Source organism: Heptranchias perlo, chromosome 8, assembly GCF_035084215.1.
Source record: "Heptranchias perlo isolate sHepPer1 chromosome 8, sHepPer1.hap1, whole genome shotgun sequence".
Taxonomy (NCBI): Eukaryota; Metazoa; Chordata; class Chondrichthyes; order Hexanchiformes; family Hexanchidae; genus Heptranchias; species Heptranchias perlo.
The window spans coordinates 73,150,196-73,171,871 of record NC_090332.1 but is presented as its reverse complement, the minus strand read 5'-3'; the positions used below and the strand labels follow the sequence as shown (position 1 = coordinate 73,171,871).

Here is a 21,676-nt window from a genome sequence, read left to right as displayed (position 1 = left end):
TCCTCTATAACCTGGTGTTGTAAGATTCCTTATGTTTGTCGGTGGTGGGGGGGACAGGGGAAGGTTAGAGCGCATGCGCGCCCCCGCTACTCGCCGGTTGAAAGCAGCAGCAGCTCGAGCCGGTGGGAGTGGGGAAAGAAAATCAAACCGTAAATCCATACAAGCGGAAGGGGAGGAGCAACGGGCATTAATTACACATTTTTTTTTAAAAATCACACAGCCACAAGTACCTCTTCTGGGAACACTGGGGAAACATTGCTCGCTGCTTATAAATTGCAGTAAAACCGACCTCCTGGAGAAGTGACGTGACTGACGGCTCGCGGTCGCTTGATTGGTCTGGGGAACCGGAGGAGGCCGCGACCCCTGATTGGTCGGTTTTGGCGGGAGGTTCGGGTGTAAATGTCCGTGTAATAGTCACCGGTTGGGGTTTTTGTAGAAGCGTTCGGTTGAAAACGGTAGTGGTGGGACTTTTGGAACTAATGTTTTGTGAAAAAGCCATAGAACTGATCCGGGAGCTGCAAAGAGCTGCGGACGGACAGTTACCCGCTTTTAATGTGAGTATTTTCTAGATAGATTTAGTTAAAAGGCACTCAATCTTACTGCTTGGGTACAATAGCGATAATTTCCCCCCAAAAAGGACGCCTCCAGTGACAACGCGCTGTCAATAAAAAAACAAGGCTTCTAACCCTAATCAGTAGCCCCCCCCCCCCCCCAAATCCACTAACCCTTAACGCTAAATCGTGCGGTGTTAGTAGTCAGTCTCGTTGAAACAAGTATCCACACCTGTAACCTGTGACAACACACAGCTCCCCTTCCCCCTTATTCATTTCTCCCACAACATGAAATTCTGGAGTGGCTTGGGGGGGGGGGGGTTCTCTGGAGTACTGCGTGCAGTTCTGGGCACTGCACCTCACGAAAGATATATTGTCCTTGGAGGGGGTGCAGTGCAGATTCACCAGAATAAAACTGGGGCTAAAAGGGTTGAATTATGAGGACAGGTTGTATTCCCTTGAGTACAGAAAACCATGGAGTGATCTAATTGAGGTGTATACAATGATTAAATGATTTGATAGGGCACATAGAGAGAAACTATTTCCTCTGGTGTGAGAGTCTAAAACAAAGGGGCATAACTTCAAAATTAGAGCCATTCATGGGTGATGTCAGAAAACAGTTCTTTGCATAAAGGGTAGTGAAAATGTGGAACACTCATCCCTCAAAAAGCTGTTTAGGCTTGGTCAATTGAAAATTTCAAAACTGAGATTGATAGGTTTTTATTGGGCAAGGGTATTAAAGGTTACAGAACCAAGGCAGGTAAATGGAGTTAAGATACAGATCAACCATTATCTAATTGAATGGTGGAACAGGTTCAATGGGCTGAATGGCCCCCTCTTATGCTCCTATCTGCAGGTACCCAAGATAAGAAAAGTTAAGGTACTTTTGCACAGCTGATTTCCCACTGCACCTGTTCAGGGAAAACAGTCTCCTGCTTTCTTTCATTTAGGTGCAGGTTATACTGAGGTATCTCGTCCCAGATAGCTGCACACTTTGTAGTGTGGAGGGAGATGTGTGTATCTCCATTGGGCTGCACTTGTGGAATATGTTTGTAGATGGTTCCAAATTAGCAGAGGCATTTGATTGTGAGGAGGCAGCTTGGGAAATACAGAATGACTTGGACCAAATATGTAAGTGGGTAGGTAAAAGGCAGATGAATGTTAATAGGAGCAAGTGTAAAGTACTGCACATAGGGGAGTTAATCGGCAAAACAGGTACTCCATGAATGGTAATGGCTAAGGATGGAGCTGAGAGAAATCGAGGAGTCCTGGAATCTGCTTGTGCCTAAATACTGCAGAGTAGCAATTAACATAACAAATCAAAGCCTGAACAAGAAGGCAAAACAGTAAAATACAAATGTAAGGAATTGCACAACACCAGGTTATAGTCCAACAGTTTTATTTTAAATCACAAGCTTTCGGAGCTTACCTCCTTCGTCAGGCGACGTCACCCGACGAAGGAGAAAGCCTCCGAAAGCTTATGATTTTCAAATAAAACTGTTGGACTATAACCTGGTGTTGTAAGATTCCTCACATTGAGATCATGGCTGATCTTCGACCTCAACTCCAGTTTCTTGCCCTATCCCCATATCCCTCGAGTCCAAAAATCAATCTATCCCAGCCTTGAATATACTCAATGAGTGTCCACAGCCCTCTAGGGATAGAGATACTCCATACTCAGTGGTCCGAGAGTTTTACACTCGAGTGTGTCCATGTTGTCCAATATCAAATTATACGTCAGCGTAAACCAAGAGTGTGATCTGAATTGGTTATTGTGTCTTTTCCACATGTCCTCACATGCACTTTGTCAATTTTTTTGAAGGGGTGCTGAGAAATACCTTGAGACGATGCCATATATGAATCATTTAAGCAGCTTTAAGCACACAGTAAGTGGATGTATAGAGTAACAGTCAAAGTAAATTCCACTTCACTCAATCTCACTTCTCGCAAAGAAACAGGAAAAAAAATAATAAACCATGTACTCTGTCCCTTTCGGCTGAGTTTTTTTTGGCATTGTCTTTCTTTCTAAACTACTTCTAACTGCAAAAACTGACCCCTTGCATCTTAGCTTGGAGCTCTGAATGTCTGATACCCAGGTACACATCTTGCAGTCTTTTGTTTAAAACTTGACTGCCCCGAACATGGTTTTATTTTCTTGCTAGTTGTAAATTCTGATCCCTAAAAGCAGAAGGGAAAGAGAAGGAGGCGTCCACATGAATAAAATCTTCCTCACCACATTGGAAATGAATAATTGTTGGCCACTTGAGACAGGATAATTAATTGCTTAACATACCATTCATTCTGGCTGTTGGGCCTGGGATCAGAGAATGGTCCTTCATTGTAGCAGTTTGAAATAGATTTAGCTGTGACAGCCCACAAACTGGTGTGTCTGGCTTTAATGCACCTCTTCAATGCTTGCAGTCTTTGCCTTTTTTAAAAAAAAAATTTGCAAATTCATTGTTTTAAAACACAACACTTCAATTTGTATGATGGGGTGGGGGGAGCTCAAATTCTGAGACATAGTACAAAGGAAGTCATGTTCAAACTGTGGTCTGACCAAAGCACTGTGCCTAGCTGTTGTCACCTAGACACAAGGGACACATTCACATACTAGAGAAATTTCAGAAAAGAGCCACAAGGTTGTTCCCCAGTATCAAAGGACTGACGTATGAGGAATGACTGGAGTAATTTGGGCTTTCCAGCCTGGAAAAGAAGCAACTGAGAAGTGACTGTAGAGAAATATCCTATCTATGTATCTTATTTAATATTTTACATCTGTGCACTGTTCCTGTCCACAAAACTTCACTTCCTATTATGTTCTTGTCTCAATTTTGTCAACATTTCACCTTTTATAAATTTCTATAGTCACAGTTATAATGGAAACTTGACAATGTAAACTTGTCACTCTAATTACATCCTTCTGCCAGTGGTGACGCTGTGGATCTCCCAACTCCTCAGCTCGTATTGCAGAGAAACTCCTATGGTCCAACCAATTCTACTTCTCTGCTTCCCAAATTGCCCTAAGTTTTGGCCTAGACTGCAGTTGTGCAGTGCCACAGAAGATTGATAGTAAGATAGTAAATGGTATGGCAAAGATAATCCATAAAATTTCTTCTAACTAAATTGTGACAGTAGGACTGGTTAAAGGCATACTTAAGACTGATGTTACTCGTTGTGTGAATAACTTCCTAACAAGATCAGTACAGATGAAGATCATTTGGCCTATTTTAGTTCATCCATCCAGAAAGATACAGTCCCCCCGCACTGCAATATTCAACTGTTTGTTAAATGATTCCAGTGTCCTTACCTCTACTGCTATATCTGGAAGTCCATTCTGTGTGTTGATCACTGTGTGCGTGGGAAGAACTTCCTGATATCCATCCTAAATTTACCTTTTCCTACTCTACCTTAGACCTTAAACATTCACTCCCTCCACCACCATGGCTTGAGTGTGTACCATCTACAAGATGGACTGTAGCAACTCGCCAAGGCTTCTTTGACAGCACCTCCCAGACCCGCGATCTCTACCACCTAGGAGGACAAGGGTAGCAGACGCATGGGAACACCACCACCGGCACGTTCCCCTCCAAGTCACACACCATCCTGACTTGGAAATATATCGTCACTCCTTCAACATCACTGGGTCAAAATCCTAGAACTCCCTACCTAACAGCACTGTGGGAAAACCTTCACCACACGGACTGCAGCAGTTCAAGAAAGTAGCTCACCACCACCTTCTCTAGGACAATTAGGGACGGGCAATAAATATTGGCCTTGCAGCTTCGCCCACATCCCATGGATGAATAATTTTAAAAAATTAATTTTACTTAATTTTCTGGACTCCTTTTTTAAACACCGGTAAGTATCTTGTATAGCTTTATAACATTACCTCTTGAATGTCTACACAGAAATGTTTTTTCAAAAAAAAATTCTCCTGTCTTTCCTCATAACTCTGAACCCTAACACTGGTGACCAGCTTTGTGACTCATATTTGCACTCCAGTAGATTGGAATGTCTCTTGTGTCTCAGTGACCAAAAGTGGACATAGTACTCAAGATATAGTGTAATCACTACTCCACAGTTTGAATGTGACTTCCTGTGCCATATAGCCAAAATAGTAGAATAGTGTTACTGTTTTATTAGCTTTGTTGATTGTTGTGCTGCATTGGCTGGACATGTTGAGTCATCGCGACATGGAATGGGCTTCCAATTAGAGTAGTTGAGGTGAAAACCATAGAATTATTTTAAAAGCAATTGGATGCTGCAGTAGGGTCTTTCTGGATGGATGAACTAAAATGGGCTGATTAGTCTTTCTCCCCCAATAACTATCCTGTGAATCACAGCTAGATACTGCAGAGTATTGCATCTGCAGCATAAAAGATTTTCGTCCCATCAATCGAGGCTAAGTTCCTTCAAATCTGCCATCATCACCCCCTCCTCAAAGAACCTACCCTTGACCCCTCTGTCCTTGCAAACTACAGCCTCATCTCCAACTTCTCTTTCCTCTCAAGTCCTTGAACGTGTTGTCGCCTCCCAAATCCATGCCCATCTTTCCCGCAACTCTGTTTGAGTCCCTCCAATCAGGTTTCCGCCCCTGCCACAATACTGAAACGGCCCTTATCAAAGTTACAAATTACATCCTATGTGATTGTGACTGTGGTAAACAATCCCTCCTCATCCTTTTCGATCTGTTTTGTAGCCTTTGACACGGTTGATCACATCATCTTCCTCCAACACCTCTTCTCCGTTGTCCATCTGGGTGGGACTGCGCTCTTCTGGTTCCATTCTTATCTATCCAGTTGTAGCTAGAAAATGACTTGCAATGGCTCTCTCACCGTTGCCCCTGGCGTCCCCCAAGGATCTGTTGTTGGCCCCCTCCTATTTCCCATCTACATGCTGCCCCTTGCGACATCATCCGAACACACATCAGGTTCCACATGTACTCTGACAACACCCAGCCCTACCTCAGCACACCTCCCTCGATCACTTCCACTGTCTCTCATTTGTCACACTGCTTGTCCGACATCCAGTACTGAATGAGCAAACATTCCCTCCAACTAAATATTAGGAAGACTGAAGCCATTGTCTTTGGCCCCCACCACAAGCTCCGTTCCCTACCGCTGACTCCATCCCTCTCCCTGGCCACTGTCTGAGGCTGATCCAGACCATTCGCAATCGTGGCATCTTATTTAACCCAGAGATGAGCTTCCGACCACATATCCACTCCATCACCAAGACTTCCACCTCCGTAGCATCGCCCGTCTCTGCCCCGTCTCAGCTCATCTGCTGCTGGAACCCTCAGCCATGGCTTTGTTACCTCTAGACTCGCTTATTCCAATGCTCTCCTGGCTGGCCTCCCATCTTCCAGCCTCCATAAACTTGAGCTCATCCAAAACTCTGCTGTCCGTACCTAACTTGCACCAAGTTCCGTTCATCTATCACCCCTGTGCTCGCTGACCCACATTGGCTCCTTGTCCGGAAATACCTCAGCTTTAAAATTCTCATCCTTGTTATCAAATCCCTCCATGGCCTCGCCCCTCCCTATCTCTGTAACCTCCTCTAGTCCTACAACCCTCTGGGATCTTTGTGCTCCTCCAATTTTTGCCTCTTGCCTCCCTGATTTTATTCACTCCACCATTGGCAGCCGTGCCTTCAGTTGCCTGGGCCCTAAGCACTAGAACTCCCTCCCTAAACCTCTCCACCTCTCTCCTCCTTTAAGACACTCTTTAAAACCTCCCTCTTTGACCAAGCTTTTGGTCACCTCACTTAATATGGCTTGGTGTCGAATTTTGTTTGATAATGCTCCTGTGAAGCGCTGGGGTGGGACATTTTATTATGTTAAAGGTGCTATATGAATGCAAGTTGTTGTTGTGATTAATCAGTCAATGGTTTGGTGAATTTATCCACTATACAGCTGTGCCGTGCAGACCAGGAAGATCCCTGGTCTGTGCTGAGTGACCTGATCAGTCAAAAGTGGCAGCAGGGAGGCTAAAATTGCCCTCAGCATCCCTAGGTTAGGGAAAGTAAAATCAGCCAGGATACTTAATCCTAATCAGAATCTAGTGACCTCTGCTGGAAGTGTGCTTATGGATTTAGGATGCAGACAGGATCAGGCATGGTTGTGAGTGTCTTTGCAAACACCCGCTGTTGAGTCCGATATTAATAATGGCCACTTGGGTGAATTAATGAGAGGCCGCGTAATGCCTGTGGAGCTCTACCCCAGTAAGGAGTCACCACTTGGTGATGAGGAGGGATGAAAATGATTTGTACGTGAGCTCTTTCCCCACTGTATAGTCACCTAGAACTTGGTGCTTTTTCACTCAATGGGGATGAAATGGGTTTTGGGCGATAGTGAATCGGCAGCCTGTTTTGCACCCTGCCCCATTAGTGAAATGGCAGCCTGCGCAATTTTTTTCATTGACTTCAGTGGAAAAGAAACTCCAGGTGGCGGGGTGGGGGGAGGTATAAAACAGGCTGACTATTCACTATCGCACGTTCTGCATTACCGCCTGAGACCTATTTCATTCCAATGTCCTTTACCTTTTCAGCTGTTGCCATGACATAATAAACTGGCCTGCCATGGCCTCTAAACATGAAGAAATAGTAATGAAAAATGTTGGGGAAGGGGCAAAGAGAGGAATTAATAAACAGCTACAATTTTAGGGTTACAATAGTGTAGTGGTCATGTTATTGGACTAGTAATCCAGAGAATGTGAGTTCAAATCCCACCGTGGCAGTTTGAGAATTTGACCTTACTTTACAAGATTGTGTTATTAGTAGAAATTTGAAACACCAGATTAGGAATTGGCTCCAATCACACAGCCAAGAAGTTGTAGTTAACGGATGTGGTTCAGCTTGGAGACATGTTACTAGTGGTGTCCCCCAGGGATCGGTCCTAGGCCCACTACTCTTCACAATCTTTATTAATGATCTGGACAGTGGTGTTGGGAGTATGGTAGGTAAGTTTGCCGATGACACCAAAATCTGCAAGGGTTAAGACGGTGGTAGAGTGCAGTCAAATCCAAAAAGATTTCGATGCGCTAGGGGAGTTTGCCACACATTGGCAAAAGGCGTTTAATTTAGATAAATGTAGTGTCATGCAAGTTGGTAGGGCCAACACAGAATACACGTATCATTTGCGGGGAACAATACTGAAAGAGGTTGAGTGACAAAACAATCTTAGTGTTGTTATGCACAGATCACTAAAGGTTCATGACCAATGTAGAGAAACTGTAGCTAAAGCTAACAGGGTAGTTGGATTGTATTAATAGAACCATTCAGTGTATATCAAAGGACACTATACAGGTCACTGGTCAGACCGCACCTGGCATACTGTGCCTAGTTTTGGTCCCCACCACGTGGTGGGTCATATAGTGGCCTTGAATAAGGTCCAGAGGAGGGCTACAAGAATGATTTCTAGCTTAAAGAACCTCATCTGCTCAGCTAGGGACCTTGGTCTATTTACTTTAAAGCAGCGTAGACCTTGAGGTCTATAAAATAATTAAAGGACTGGATAGCATCCCTATTGATAGATTATTCCAGTTTAACAGATTGGGGAGGACCAGGAGACACGTGTTTAAACTATTGGCAGTGTAGGAATATACTGGATGTTAGGCGGTGATTCTTTTCCCAGAGAATTGTGAGCCTCTGGAATACATTGCTGGCTGGTATCGTGGGAGCTGACTCTCTGCCTTTAAGAGGGAGTTGGACCGGTTCCTGACTAGGGCAGAGATTGCATCATATAGAAGGTAAGTGTCTTTATAGATAACACTGGGTCCATGCGATTGCCTGAGGGGGTCGGAGAGGAATTTTACAGAGTACTTTATCCCTTATTGGCCCTGGGTTTTTTCTGCTTTTTGCCTCTGCCAGAACGTTACATGACTGCAGGAGGAGGAGGATCAGGATCCGGCCATCATGGTGTGGGGCAGGCTTGGTGGACCAGCTGGTCTTTTCTTGCCTGTTTGTATTTAAGATGAAGCTAGAAGTGCTTGAGGGAGAAAGGAATAGAAGGATATGCTGATAGGGTGGGAGGAGGCTTGTGTGGAGCAAAAACATTGGCACAGACCAGTTGGATCGAATGACCTGTTTCGATGCTATAAATTCTTTGTATCTCGTGTCCTTGTTAGGATATGTGGCATCTGGTTAAAGTATGTAAAATGTATCTAACCTTGTAGAAACCTCTGCTTTATTTGAATGAAATCTATATCTTGTAGGAGGATGGTATCCGACAAGTCCTTGAAGAGATGAAAGCCTTGTATGAACAGAACCAAACTGATGTGTAAGTTTATTTTGTATGTGTTTCATGTGTTGGTTTACCTGCTGGAGAACAGATTCATTTTCTGAATGTACCGCTGAGGATAATCCATGAAAATGACTGTGCAACTGGTTCACAACAAATTTAACAGTAGCTTCATGTCCCCTACAAATTAGAACCTATACTTTTTCAGAAATCTATCCCGGCGGAGTTTGTGTGACCTGAAGGATTACCAATTACCTGTACTTTCAGTAATCTGCTTGTTGGATTGATGCATTTCATACTATAAAACCATTCTGCAAATTGACAGGATGTAAACCTAGACCAGAGTTTTATTTGAAAGTGAAGGGAACGGAAATACCTACAGTTGCATGGAGAAATAAATTTGGTAACGCTATCAAGACCAAATATTAAAAGTCAATGTAATGAGTAATGTTAATAAGGGGTTAATTATCCTTTTCACTGTCTGAAGAAATGGAATCATCTGTCAATTTTGTTAAACAAAATCCTTAATAATGCACAGCAACTGTGGCCTCTCTTTCTCCAGCGTCGCACTTTCCCATCATTGAGAACTTCCTCTAATCAGCATGAACTGTTTGAATCTCCATAACTCTTTAGTGTCCTGGTTTTACACATTAAAATTCCTTTTAAGTTAATCAGACAAGAGACTATTAAAATTCATAGATTCAAAAGGATCCGTTCAATGATTTGATGCGTATGTAATTGTTAGCTTAACAGAAGTTCACATGAATTGGTCAGCAGGAACAGATTGGAGTCTGAGAGGCAAGGTCCACACCATAAAAACATCCATTTCTGATTCTTTTCTTGTACAAATATCCAAACGTACAAAATTATTAGTGAGCGGTGACAAAGTTTAACAATGAACAAAGGGAACCAGTTTTACAGAATATAGCGCATCTAAGCCTTAAAATCTGCAGTATCACCTTATTTCTCAGCACCAGCCAGCATTTTGATTTTTTTTAAACTTAAATCTCAGTTTACAAACCTACCACAAATGCTATCTCCATATCCATGAGACATACAAACTGGAATCTTTCTGAAAGACCGTGCTGTCATCATTGAAACAATGTTATTGCCATAATGTAATGTCGGATGCTGAGAAATTGGTGCTATTTCCTCAATGTATCTGGTCTGATTTTTAATTAAAATCTGCTCCCAAACTGTTCACAGGTCAGGTTAATTTGTGATGATGAATACTTGTTTCTCGTAACAATTGTGTCTCGTGGTTTGTATGCGCAGATCGAACAATTTATTTTTCAGGCAAGGTCAAAATATTCTGGTCACGAGACAGAATGTAGCTGCTCAGTATCTACCTTCTCAATAGTTTGTGTTACTGGGGGCAGTAATTGAGCATTGTGAATGTTCCAGCAGAGTCTGGGAATAGTTTCCTTTAGCTTTAAATCTACAATTTACTTTATTGCCAAGGCAGCTAATGTTTTTGTCAAAAAATGGTTGGATTTGGTCCCCCAAAACATCAGTAAAAAATCCTCCGCCCCTCCACCCCTGTAATAAAAACAGAATTTGAATTGTTCAACCATTGGTCCTTGCTTACTAGCTCCTAGAATCATAGAATGATACAGCACAAAAGGAGGCCAATTGTGCCTGTGCCGCCTGTTTAGAAGAGCTATCCAATTAGTCTCACTCCCCTGCTCGTTCCCCGTAGGCCTGCAAAGTTTTCCCCTTCAAGTATTTATCCAATTCCCTTTTGAAAGTTATTGAATCTGCTTCCACCACCCTTTCAGACAGTGCATTCCAGATCATCATAACTTGCTGCATAAGTTTTTTTTTCCTCGTATCACCTCTGGCTCTTTTGCCAATTACCTTCCATCTGTGTCCTCTGGTTACCCACCCTTCTGCCACTGGAAACAGTTTCTCCTTGTATATTCTATCAAAACCCTTCATGATTTTGAACACTTCTATCAAATCTCCCCTTAACCTTCTCTGCTCTAAGGAAAACAACTCCAGTTTCTCTAGCCTCTCCACGTAACTAAAGTCTTTCGTCTCTGGTACCATTCTAGTAAATCTCTTCTGCGCCCTCTATGGCCTTGATATCCTTCTTAAAATATGATGCCCAGAATTGACCACAGTACTCCAGCTGAGGCCGAACCAGTGTTTTATAAAAGTTTAGCATAATTTCCTTGCTTTTGTACTCTGTGCCTTTATTTATAAAGCCAAGGATCCTATATGCCTTTTTAACAGCCTTCTCAACTTGTTCTGCCACCTTCAAAGACTTGTGCAGGTATACCCCCCCGGTCTCTCTGTTCCTGCACCTCCTTTAAAATTGTACCATTTAGTTTATATTGCCTCTCATTGTGCTTCCTTCCAATAGTTCCTTACTGTAGTTTGACAGAATTTTTATGTCTGACATTTTCTGCAAAGTCATTCTGAGCCTCTCTTAAGGAGTTAAATCTCATGTATTTTGAAGGGCTGGTTCTGAAATTAATTCCAATGGTTATAACGCTCAGTCCAAATGCAGTGCTTAATCCAGACTCTGTGAAGCTTCACTTTTAGGGGTAAGTAAAATGCTTGCCTTTGCTCCACATTAGCTGAGGAGCAGTCACTATAGTAAGTGACATTTCCATTCTCCAATGTTTAACTACAGCAATGTTTAACTGAGACCGTGGCAGGAATATATTTCACTCTGACCGTCAACTGCCACTGTCATTGAGAGGAGACCTTGCTGCAACAATTATACCTGTGACAAGACCAGGGTATAAAGCAGGCAGTGTTTTAATTTGGTAAAGACTCTTGAGCACTTAAAACACATTTCTGAAGCATGCAGACGCTTCTGAATAACAGTTCAAAACGTTCTACGCTGAAAATTATTTTTACTTGTGGCGTTCCCATGGTGTTTCACACGAACAATGACAGACAGGAAAAATCCCTCTGGTCCATCGAACCTGCCCCACACAATTGTGGTACCTTGTGTATCACAATATATACACTCCCTACCACACACCATGTGATCTCCTGGGAGAGGTGAAAAACCAGATTTAAAAACCCAGACCAATTTGGGAGGAAAAAATCTGGGCAATTCCTCTCTGACCCCACTGGCAATGGAAACTAATCTAGGAGATTACTCTGGCCCTGATAATTCTATGCATTATGCTACCCACCCTTTTTAAGAGGTGATCACCACCCCAGTCAGAGACAGGTCCAGCTCTCGCTTGAAGGAATTCAGCGAATTGGTGTCCACCGCACCAGCTGGCAACCTGTTCCAGAGGTCCACTATTCTCTGGGGGGAAAAGAACCACCTCCTGACATTTAACTTAGATCTGGCCTTGAACAACTTAAAATTGTGACCCCTGGTCCTCCCTAACCTATTAAATTGGAACAAACTGTCAACTCAAACACAGTCTATTCCTTTCAACATCTTGTAAACCTCAATCCGATCACCCCTAAGTCTACACTTCTCTAAAGTGTAGACGTCCAGCTCTTTTAGCCTATCTTGATAACTAAGATGCTTCAAGCTCCAGAATTAGCCTAGTGGCCCTCCTCTGCATCCTTTCCAAAGCTTCAATATCACACTCCACGTGAGGAGACGAAAACTGGACACTGTATTCCAAATGAGGCCTGTCGATGGTGTTGTACAAGGACAGAATAGTATGCTTTGCCTTATAGTCAATTGTTCTATAAATGCACCCCAACACCCTATTTGCTGTAGCTATTGTATCATGGCATTACTCATGAACCTTTAGAGATCTAGGCACTAGAACGCCCAGATCTTTCTTTCTCCGCCTGATTTAATGCTTTTCCCTGAAGGATGTATGTACGTTGAGCATTTGTCCTCCTCACGTGCATAACACTGTACTTCTCCAAATTAAACATAATTTGCCAGTCATGAGCCCAGTCTCCCAACACATCAAAATCCACCTGAAGCAGTCAAGCATCGTCTAGAATCATAGAAGTTTACAACATGGAAACAGGCCCTTCGGCCCAACATGTCCATGTCACCCAGTTTATACCACTAAGCTAGTCCCAATTGCCTGCACTTGGCCCATATCCCTCTATACCCATCTTACCCATGTAACTGTCCAAATGCTTTTTAAAAGACAAAATTGTACCCGCCTCTACTACTGCCTCTGGCAGCTCATTCCAGACACTCACCACCCTTTGAGTGAAAAAATTGCCCCTCTGGACCCTTTTGTATCTCTCCCCTCTCACCTTAAATCTATGCCCCCTCGTTATAGACTCCCCTACCTTTGGGAAAAGATTTTGACTATCGACCTTATCTATGCCCCTCATTATTTTATAGACTTCTATAAGATCACCCCGAAACCTCCTACTCTCCAGGGGAAAAAAGTCTCAGCCTATCCAACCTCTCCCTGTAAGTCAAACCATCAAGTCCCGGTAGCATCCTAGTAAATCTTTTCTGCACTCTTTCTAGTTTAATAATATCCTTTCTATAATAGGGTGACCAGAACTGTACACAGTATTCCAAGTGTGGCCTTACTAATGTCTTGTACAACTTCAACAAGACATCCCAACTCCTGCATTCAATGTTCTGATCAATGAAACCAAGCATGCTGAATGCCTTCTTCACTACCCTATCCACCTGTGACTCCACTTTCAAGGAGCTATGAACCTGTACTCCCAGATCTTTGTTCTATAACTCTCCCCAACGCCCTACCATTAATGGAGTAGGTCCTGGCCCAATTTGATCTACCAAAATGCATCACCTCACATTTATCTAAATTAAACTCCATCTGCCATTCATCGGCCCACTGGCCCAATTTATCAAGATCCCGTTGCAATCCTAGATAACCTTCTTCACTGTCCACAACGCCACCAATCTTGGTGTCATCTGCAAACTTACTAACCATGCCTCCTAAATTCTCATCCAAATCATTAATATAAATAACAAATAACAGCGGACCCAGCACCGATCCCTGAGGCACACCGCTGGTTACAGGCCTCCAGTTTGAAAAACAACCCTCTACAACCACCCTCTGTCTTCTGCCGTCAATCCAATTTTGTCTACAGTTCTGACACTTGCACAGATTTTGGTATCATCTGCAAATTTTCAGATCGTGCCCCCAACACCTACATCTAGATCATTAATAAAAATTAGTAATTAACAACGGTCCCAATAGCGATCCCTGCAGGGCACTACTGGTGACCGGTCTCCAAACAGATCCAAATCCACCTATAACTACTTTCTGCCTACGGCCTTCCAGCCAGTTCACAATCCAGCTCACTATATTACCACTTATACTGGAGGCTTCAATCTTGTACAGAAACCTCTTGTGCGGTACCTCGTCGAAAGCTTTTTGGAAGTCTAAGTAGACAATGTCCACTGGGCTTTCCTCGTCCACCAGCTTGGTGACTGCTTCAAAAAATATAATCAAATTTGTTAGACATGACCTGTTTTTTGAAGCCATATTGGGTGTCCCCAATATGTCCCCCTCTATCCAAGTAATCATATATTACATCCCTAATGATTCCCTCGAGATCTTTCCTATTACTTATGTCAAACTAGTGGGCATATAGTTACCTGGGTCAGTCTTGTCTCCTTTTTAAAGATGGGGACTGCATTAGCCTTCTTCCAGTCTATGGGAACTGTCCCAGAGTGCAGTGAGCTATTTAAAAATATGGCAAGGGGCTCGCATAGCACGTGTCCCTGGATAAACATTTAAAAAGAAGGAATAACCATTAATACATAAATCCATGCCCCATCAACCACCCTACTTGCATAAATCTTTCTGTGCTCTTTATCCACCCCAGTTAGCTACATGAATACAGTAGAGTCTTGATGTCTCTAGTCATAAATATAAGATGGTCACTAATAAATCAATAAGGAATTCAAGAGAAACTTCTTTTATCAGAGAGTGGTTAGACTGTGGAACTCGCTACCACATGGAGTAGTTGAGGCGAATACATAGATGCATTTAAGGGGAAGCTAGATAAGTACATGAGGGAGAAAGGAATAGGAGGATTTGGTGATTAGGGTTAGATGAAGTAAGGTGGGTGGAGGCTCGTTTGGAGCATAGACCTGTTGGGCCGAATGGCCTGTTTTTCTGTGCTGTAAATTCTATTAATTCTATGATGTGTTGAAAATATCAAGTACAGCCCTGGTATCAATTCCTAGCATTAAATTGTACTGAATTTTACTAACTATATCGAAGTAAAGCTTTGATATATATGAGCAACTTTGACCTGGTCCAGCTTGTGTGCAATGTTCAGCTCTGTCAGATGGAGAGCAAAATTGGATGATGAATTTCCACTGGTCGAGATAGCAGGAGATGGTGAGTGTCCATGGTGGCATTGCCAATGGTTGGCAGGTTAGGCATGTGGCCAGGGTGCTGAGGGTGGGGGTGCTGGGGAAAGGGAACATACAAAGTAATAAATTTCTTAATTGAGAGTAGGTGGTAATTGCTGTGGAGAATCTAGGTGTTGCAGTTTGACACCAGATCATTGTCTTACTCTGCTGGCTGCAATTGTTTGGAGTTCTGTGCTGTCTATTATAATCATGTTCAAAATTCCCATTTGATGGGAATGCAAATGAGGATAGAAATGAACAAGTCTGTGAAAATATTTATTTCATTTTCTTTGCAGAAATGAGGCTAAATCTGATGGAAGGACTGACTTAATCCCAACAATCAAGTTTCGTCACTGCTGTCTGCTGAGGAATAAGCGCTGCATTTTAGCATACCTGTATGTCGCAGTGTGTTACTTATACTGGGGGATGCTGTGGTTTGTAGTCTACGTTTAGTCTTGGCATCAGAGTGGTTTTCTAATCTTCAGTTCCCCAATGTAAATATGTGTAGTCATAAGGAAATCACCTTGGGACAACTTGCTGCTTTACTTCCAGATATAAAGTCACTGCAAAACATCTGCCACTGTCCAAACACTTCCCATTTTGACTTTATTTGTGTTATACACAATAAATGCCAAACATGTTTAAATGTTAATTTATTCCCTCTGCAGTTTGGTTAGATTAGTGACTGTTAGTGTGACGTTATGAGCAGATGGAATATGCCCAGTGACTAAGGGACCATCCTCCAACAGATTTTTAAATCATTTCTCTTTCAACCCCGAAACCCCTATTTTTAAGGAAGTGGCTTTTGCTAAGATACAGTTCCACAGGTGTTGGGTATTCTCTGATACCGTATCCTAATAGCAATTTTCCATGTAAAAGCCTAGACAGCAACAAATGACATTTTTATAGCAGCCCCTCTTATAAAAGGAATATCTGAGTGTTTTTGAGATGAACATTGAGCCGGAAAAAGGAGAGTTTTGGGGGGGTATACTGAAGACCTGGTCAGAGACGGATTTTTACGAGACTTGAAAGAGGGGAGAAGCAGTAACAAGGTGGAGTGGATTTAAGAGAGAATTTGAGAAAGCAGGAGTGTAGTGACTGAAAGATGAATCTCCAACAGTGGAGCAGGGAATAAGCCTTAAGCTTGACTTGGAGGGATGTACAGTGTGGACTGCAGGAGACCATTGAGGTGGAGCGAAGCAATGAAGGGACCTTGCCATTGATTCAGTGGGATACAGGGCGCCAGTGGAATGTGGCAAGAATTGGGGGGGGGGTTGGATATTGTGCAGGAGAGGATATGGACCAGAGTTCTGGATTAATTGCCGCAAATGAAGGGTGAAAGTGGAGGCCAGTAAGAGCGTTTGAGAAATCAATCTTTGAGTATGGATTAGGGTTTCAGCAATGATGGACAGTATGCTATGAGGGTATCCTCACCCAATATCCACAGGGATTCCACCAGGAATCATTGGATAGTAGGGCTGTGGGGAAAGAACAAGGGAGTGGGGTTAATTGGATAATTCTTTCAAAGAACCGGCACAGGCACAATGGGTTGAATGGGCTCCCTCTGTGCTTTATCATTCAAGAAGTGAGGATGGAAACCTGTTCTGATTTTTTTTTTTTTTCCCCCAATCCCTCAGTTTAAGGGACACTGAGACTACCTGCAGCTGACATCGGTGAATTTAGCATAGACTAACTATTAAATCTGGGACATTCGCAGCTTCTGCCAGGGGAATCATAGATTTCTTTTTCATCCAAATTTCCTTGGCATACGGTAGCTGGGCTCCTGTCCACTTCAGCGCGAGGGCCTCATAATCTTCCCCTTCCCAGATATTCAATGTAATATATTAAACTGTCTCCATCAAAAATACAATGAGCAACAAAGAGTCAATCTTTACAAGTACCTATTGCTAAGTATTTTATTAATTAACGTTCGTTCAACAGAAATAGGTGAAGGTACAAAACCAACCTGATCTGTATGTTGTTTTCAGGTGTCATTGTTGAATGAAAGCCTTTTTTAAAAAGTTTGTCTGTACCATTGTTTTTACCATTTTAAAATCTGATCAAGAGAATCCAACAACAACTTGCACTTATATAACGCCTTTAACATAGTAAAACGTCCCAAGGTGCTTCACAGGAGCATAATCGGACAAAAGTTGACCCCAAGCCAAAGAAGGAAACATTAGCTTGGTCAAAGAGGAAGGAACGTCTTAAAGGAGGAGGGTGAGACTGAGAGGTTTACGGAGGGAATTCCAGAGCTTAGGGCCCAGACAGCTGAAAGCACGGCCACCAATGGTGGGCCGAAGGAAGTGGAGGATGAACAAGAGGCCAGAGTTGGAGGAACGCAGAGTTGTAATTGATTACAATCCACTGACTGCCCTAGGGGTATTTGTGCTGATGTCGGGCAAGCCCAGGATCAGCCCCCACAGTTAAATAGCCTGCCAATATCCACCGCAGATGAATGAGCGAGATAATGGAGGGCCTAGGTCTGTGCAGAGCCAGTATGAGTAGATGTCTTCTGGAGAGGAGCAGTAAAGGAGAAAAAATAGAGGCAAGGGATCGAGTTTTTTTTTTAAAAAAAATTATTAACTTGTTTTCCCCATAACAGATACGACCGTTTATTGCGGATTCGATCATTGCGGTGGGAATATGGAAGCGTTCTACCGTCAGGAATCCGGTTCCATTTTGCTGCTGAGGAGGTACGGTTGCTTTAAAACAAATTATCAAGAACATAAAAATGTGGGATTGAGGAAAAGCCATTCAGCCCATCCAGCTCTCTGTCCTCCTAGGCCCTTTTAGGGTGGCCCTGGTTGATTTAATTTTGCTTTTTCATAGAACCATAGAAATTTCAGCATAGAAGGAAGCCATTCGTAACTGCCTCTACTAACTCCATGTCATTGCTATTTACTCTAGTACCATTTCCCTGTTGTTATCCCTGGACCTTTTTAAAATATTTTTCCTCTTCAGGTGTTCCCTTTTAACTGCTGTGATAGACTCAGCTCTAATAGCTGCTCACATCAATATGTTCCATATTCTAATAAACCTTTATGTGAAAATGTGTCGTCTTCTTCTGTCCCCTTAATGTTTTTGTGCTAATCTTAAATTCATGCCCCTTTTGTGAGTGATTCATTGACCAGTAGAAATAATCTTTCACTATTTACCACCTCTTTCAAAACTTTGAACACTTCTTTTGGCATTTACCCATCCCTCTCAGTCTAGTAATTACAAATACTAGCTTTTCAATTCTTTCATGCCTGGTACCATCCTAGTAACTCCACATTGCACCTTTTCCATGGCTCCAATATTCCTTTCTCAATGATTTGTATTTATATTATACTGCACTGTTTGTTTAATGTAGAAAAACATCCCACGATGCTTCAGAGGTGTGTGTGTTTGGGGGAGTGGGGGGAGGTGATGTCGAGCATATAAAGAGATATTTGAACAGGTGACCAAAAGCTTGGTCGAAGAGGTAGGATTCAAGGAGCATCTTAAAGAAGGAGTGAGAGGTGGTGAGGTTTAGGGAGGGAATTCGAGAAAGTGGGATCTGGGCAGCTGGAGGTGCAGCCTCCAAAGGGGATGGAGATCACACAAGAGGCCAGAATCAGAGGGGAGAATTGTTGAGCTGGAGGAGGTTACAGAGATAGGGACGGGCGAGGCCATGGAGGAATTTAAACACAAGGATGAGAATTTGAGGCATTGGGGAGCCAGGAGCCAGTCACACGGGACAGAAATGATGGGCGACTGGGACTTGACACGGAATAGGATACAGGCAGCACGGTTTTCAATGCGGTGAAGTTTATCGATTGGTTGAGGAATGAAAGCCAGTCTGGCGGTGATTAAAGGCATGGCAAAGTGTTTTAGCGGGGGATGAGCTGGGAACAGGCGGGCAATGGTGTGCACGTAAAAGTGGATGGTCTTTTGTGATGGTGAGGATATGGGGTCAAGCACTCAGCTTGGGGTCAAACTGGACACCCAGGTTGCGTACAGTCTGGCTCAACCTGAAACAATGACAAGGGTGTGGAGTTTGTGGCAGGACTGAAGATGATTGCTTTGGTCTTCCCAATGTTTAGCTGGAAGACGTTGCGACTCATCTGAGAATGGATGTTCAACAAGCAGCTTGTCTGACAACAGAAGCGGTGGAGGAGTTGAGAGGGGTGGAGCTGAGTGTCGTCATCATACATGTGGAAGCTGACCCCCTGCCCGCCCCCCCCAACCTTGTCTGCGGATGACGTTGCCAAGGGGCAGCATGTAGATGTAGAGGAGGTGGCCAAAGATGGATCCTTGGGGGACTCGAGGATGTGAAAGTTGGCAGTCTTGACAAATGATTTCCCATAATTCTGCCCCTTTCTATGAGTTTCGTGATGTTTGGTTCAGATCACCTCTTTGACCTACATATCTGGAGGGCTTCAGTGTTTTTTCTCTCCAGTACTCGCCCAAATATATTTGTGTAACCTATGTAAGTAAAATTACAAAATAGCATTTTAAAAAGTACAAGATTGTGAATGAAAAACCACAATGGTTGTGGAGAGGGTTGATTAGGGTAGTGCAGTTGATGTGTATATGGACTTTCAAAAGGCATTTGATAAAGTACCACAAAAAAGACTTGTTAGCAAAATTAAAGCTCATGGGATTAGAGGGATAGGAGCAGCATGGATACAAAATTGGCTAATGTGCAGAGAGTAGTGGTGACCGGTTATTTTTCAGACTGGAGGGAAGTATACTGTGGTCCCCAGGGGTCGGTATTGGGACCATTGCTCTTTTTGATATATATTAATGACCTGGACTTGGATATAGAGGGTATAATTTTAAAGTTTACAGATGACACGAAACTTGGAAATGCAGTAAACAATGTGGAGGATAGTAACAGATTTCAGGAGGGTATAAACAGACTGGTGAAATGGGCAGACACATGGCAGATGAAATTTAATGCAGAGAAATGTGAAGTGATACATTTTGGTAGGAAGGATGAGGAGAGGCAATATAAACTAAATGGTACAATTTTAAAGGGAGTGCAGGAACAGAGAGACCTGGGGGGTGTATGTACACAAATGTAAACAAGGACGTTATGCTAAACCTTTATAAAACACTGGTTAGGGCTCAACTGGAGTATTGTGTTCAATTCTGGGCACCACACTTTAGGAAGAGGGACTTCAGTTATGTCTAGAGACTGGGGAAGCTGGGGTTGTTCTCCTTGGAGTGGAGAAGGTTAAGAGGAGATTTGATAGAGCTGTTCAAAATCATGAACTGTTTTGATAGTGTTGCCAGTGGCAGAAGGGTTGGTAACCAGAGGACACAAATTTAAGGTGATTGGCAGCAAAAGAACCAGAGGTGACATGAGGAAACATTTTTTTACACCGAGTTCTGATCTGGAATGCACTGCCTGAAAAGGTGGTGGAAACCAATTCAATTGCATCTTTCAAAAGGGAAATGGATGAATACTTGAAGGGAAAAAATTTACAGGGCTTTGGGGAAAGAGCAGGGGAGTGGGACTAATTGGATAGCTCTTTCAAAGAGCCGGCATAGGCACAATGGACCAAATGGCCTCCTTTTGTGCTGTACCATACTATGATACTTTGAATTGAACTGTTAAGGAGTCAGATTTCCTGTTTGCTGCAATGGCAGCAGATCGTCAGCAGGGTGCAATTCCCATCTGCCTCTTGCTTGTGCCCCCAGTCCATTTCCTGGGGTTGGGTTGATTTACAAGATTAGGGCAGGACCCAGGGCCACTTGCAATGTTGCTGTGGTGCCTGCCTCACATGGTGAATGAATGGCGGGAAATGGTTACAGTGCCTTGCCACAGGAAAGCAGGTCCGGCAGTGCTGGCTAAAGGGAGGGGGATGGAGGTGCCGCAAGTTTTAACAATTCCCACTTTGGTTAAGCCTCTGCATTTGATCGCCGTAGTCAAAGTGGCTATTTATTTTTTTCCAGGGCACACGTGGCAGGGAATACACTATGATATCATTTTATGGCCCATTATAATATGTTCACCTGTATTTGGGTAGTCATATTATACACCCAATGTCTCTAAAGTGGAAAATCCCAGAAGTGGTATTAGATGGTGGAGAGAATATATAGGGTTGGAAGTTCATCTCGGGGTCAAATAGGATGCTACGGTTGCGAACAGTCTGGTTCAGCCTTACCGGTTTCCATCAGACCTTTTAACAATGTGACACTTGTAGTGTAATATATAGGAATTGCCTAAACCACTACCCAAAGAGCCATGGTAGCATCCACAGAACTGGTCTCCAGTAGAACCAAAAACAAGGAAATGTCGATATAAACCTTCACTTGAATGCTCTTATTCAGCAGATTTTACTCATTCTTCCCTGATCACTACAGAGCGCTCTGTGAGCTGTTTCAGAGGGGAAAGATTTCGGACAGCCACATCTACCCCATCCCTCTTAAATGTTGTCTGATCAGTGATTATTATGAATAGGGTTCTTTTTGATTTCCCAGGAGTTTTCCCATTGTTATTTTAAAAGATTTAAACCAGGTGAAAATTAGATGGTGGGGGGGGGGTGGAAAAAAGAGAGTAAAAAACTCCCTTCCATTTTCCCTCTGATATTACGCTGGTAAACAAGAGTGGCCTGGGTA

At 43.0% G+C, this 21,676-nt stretch overlaps 1 protein-coding gene across 3 annotated transcripts in view; it reads left to right on the top strand.

Annotated features, from left to right (window-relative positions):
• Window positions 1-315: 315 nt before the first annotated feature.
• The window catches only part of gins1 (GINS complex subunit 1 (Psf1 homolog)), a 41,503-nt gene continuing 20,142 nt past the window's right edge, over window positions 316-21,676 (top strand). Inside the window, exons 1-4 of one of the 3 annotated variants that reach the window (XM_067989310.1) lie at window positions 316-554; window positions 8,765-8,829; window positions 15,382-15,480; window positions 17,691-17,781. In XM_067989310.1, coding sequence (XP_067845411.1) covers window positions 480-554; window positions 8,765-8,829; window positions 15,382-15,480; window positions 17,691-17,781 — 330 coding nt within the window. In that variant the 5' untranslated portion in view covers window positions 316-479. Of the gene's footprint in view, window positions 555-7,427; window positions 7,511-8,764; window positions 8,830-15,381; window positions 15,481-17,690; window positions 17,782-21,676 lie in introns of those variants that run through there. The other 2 variants (XM_067989309.1, XM_067989311.1) reach the window with 2 other exon arrangements.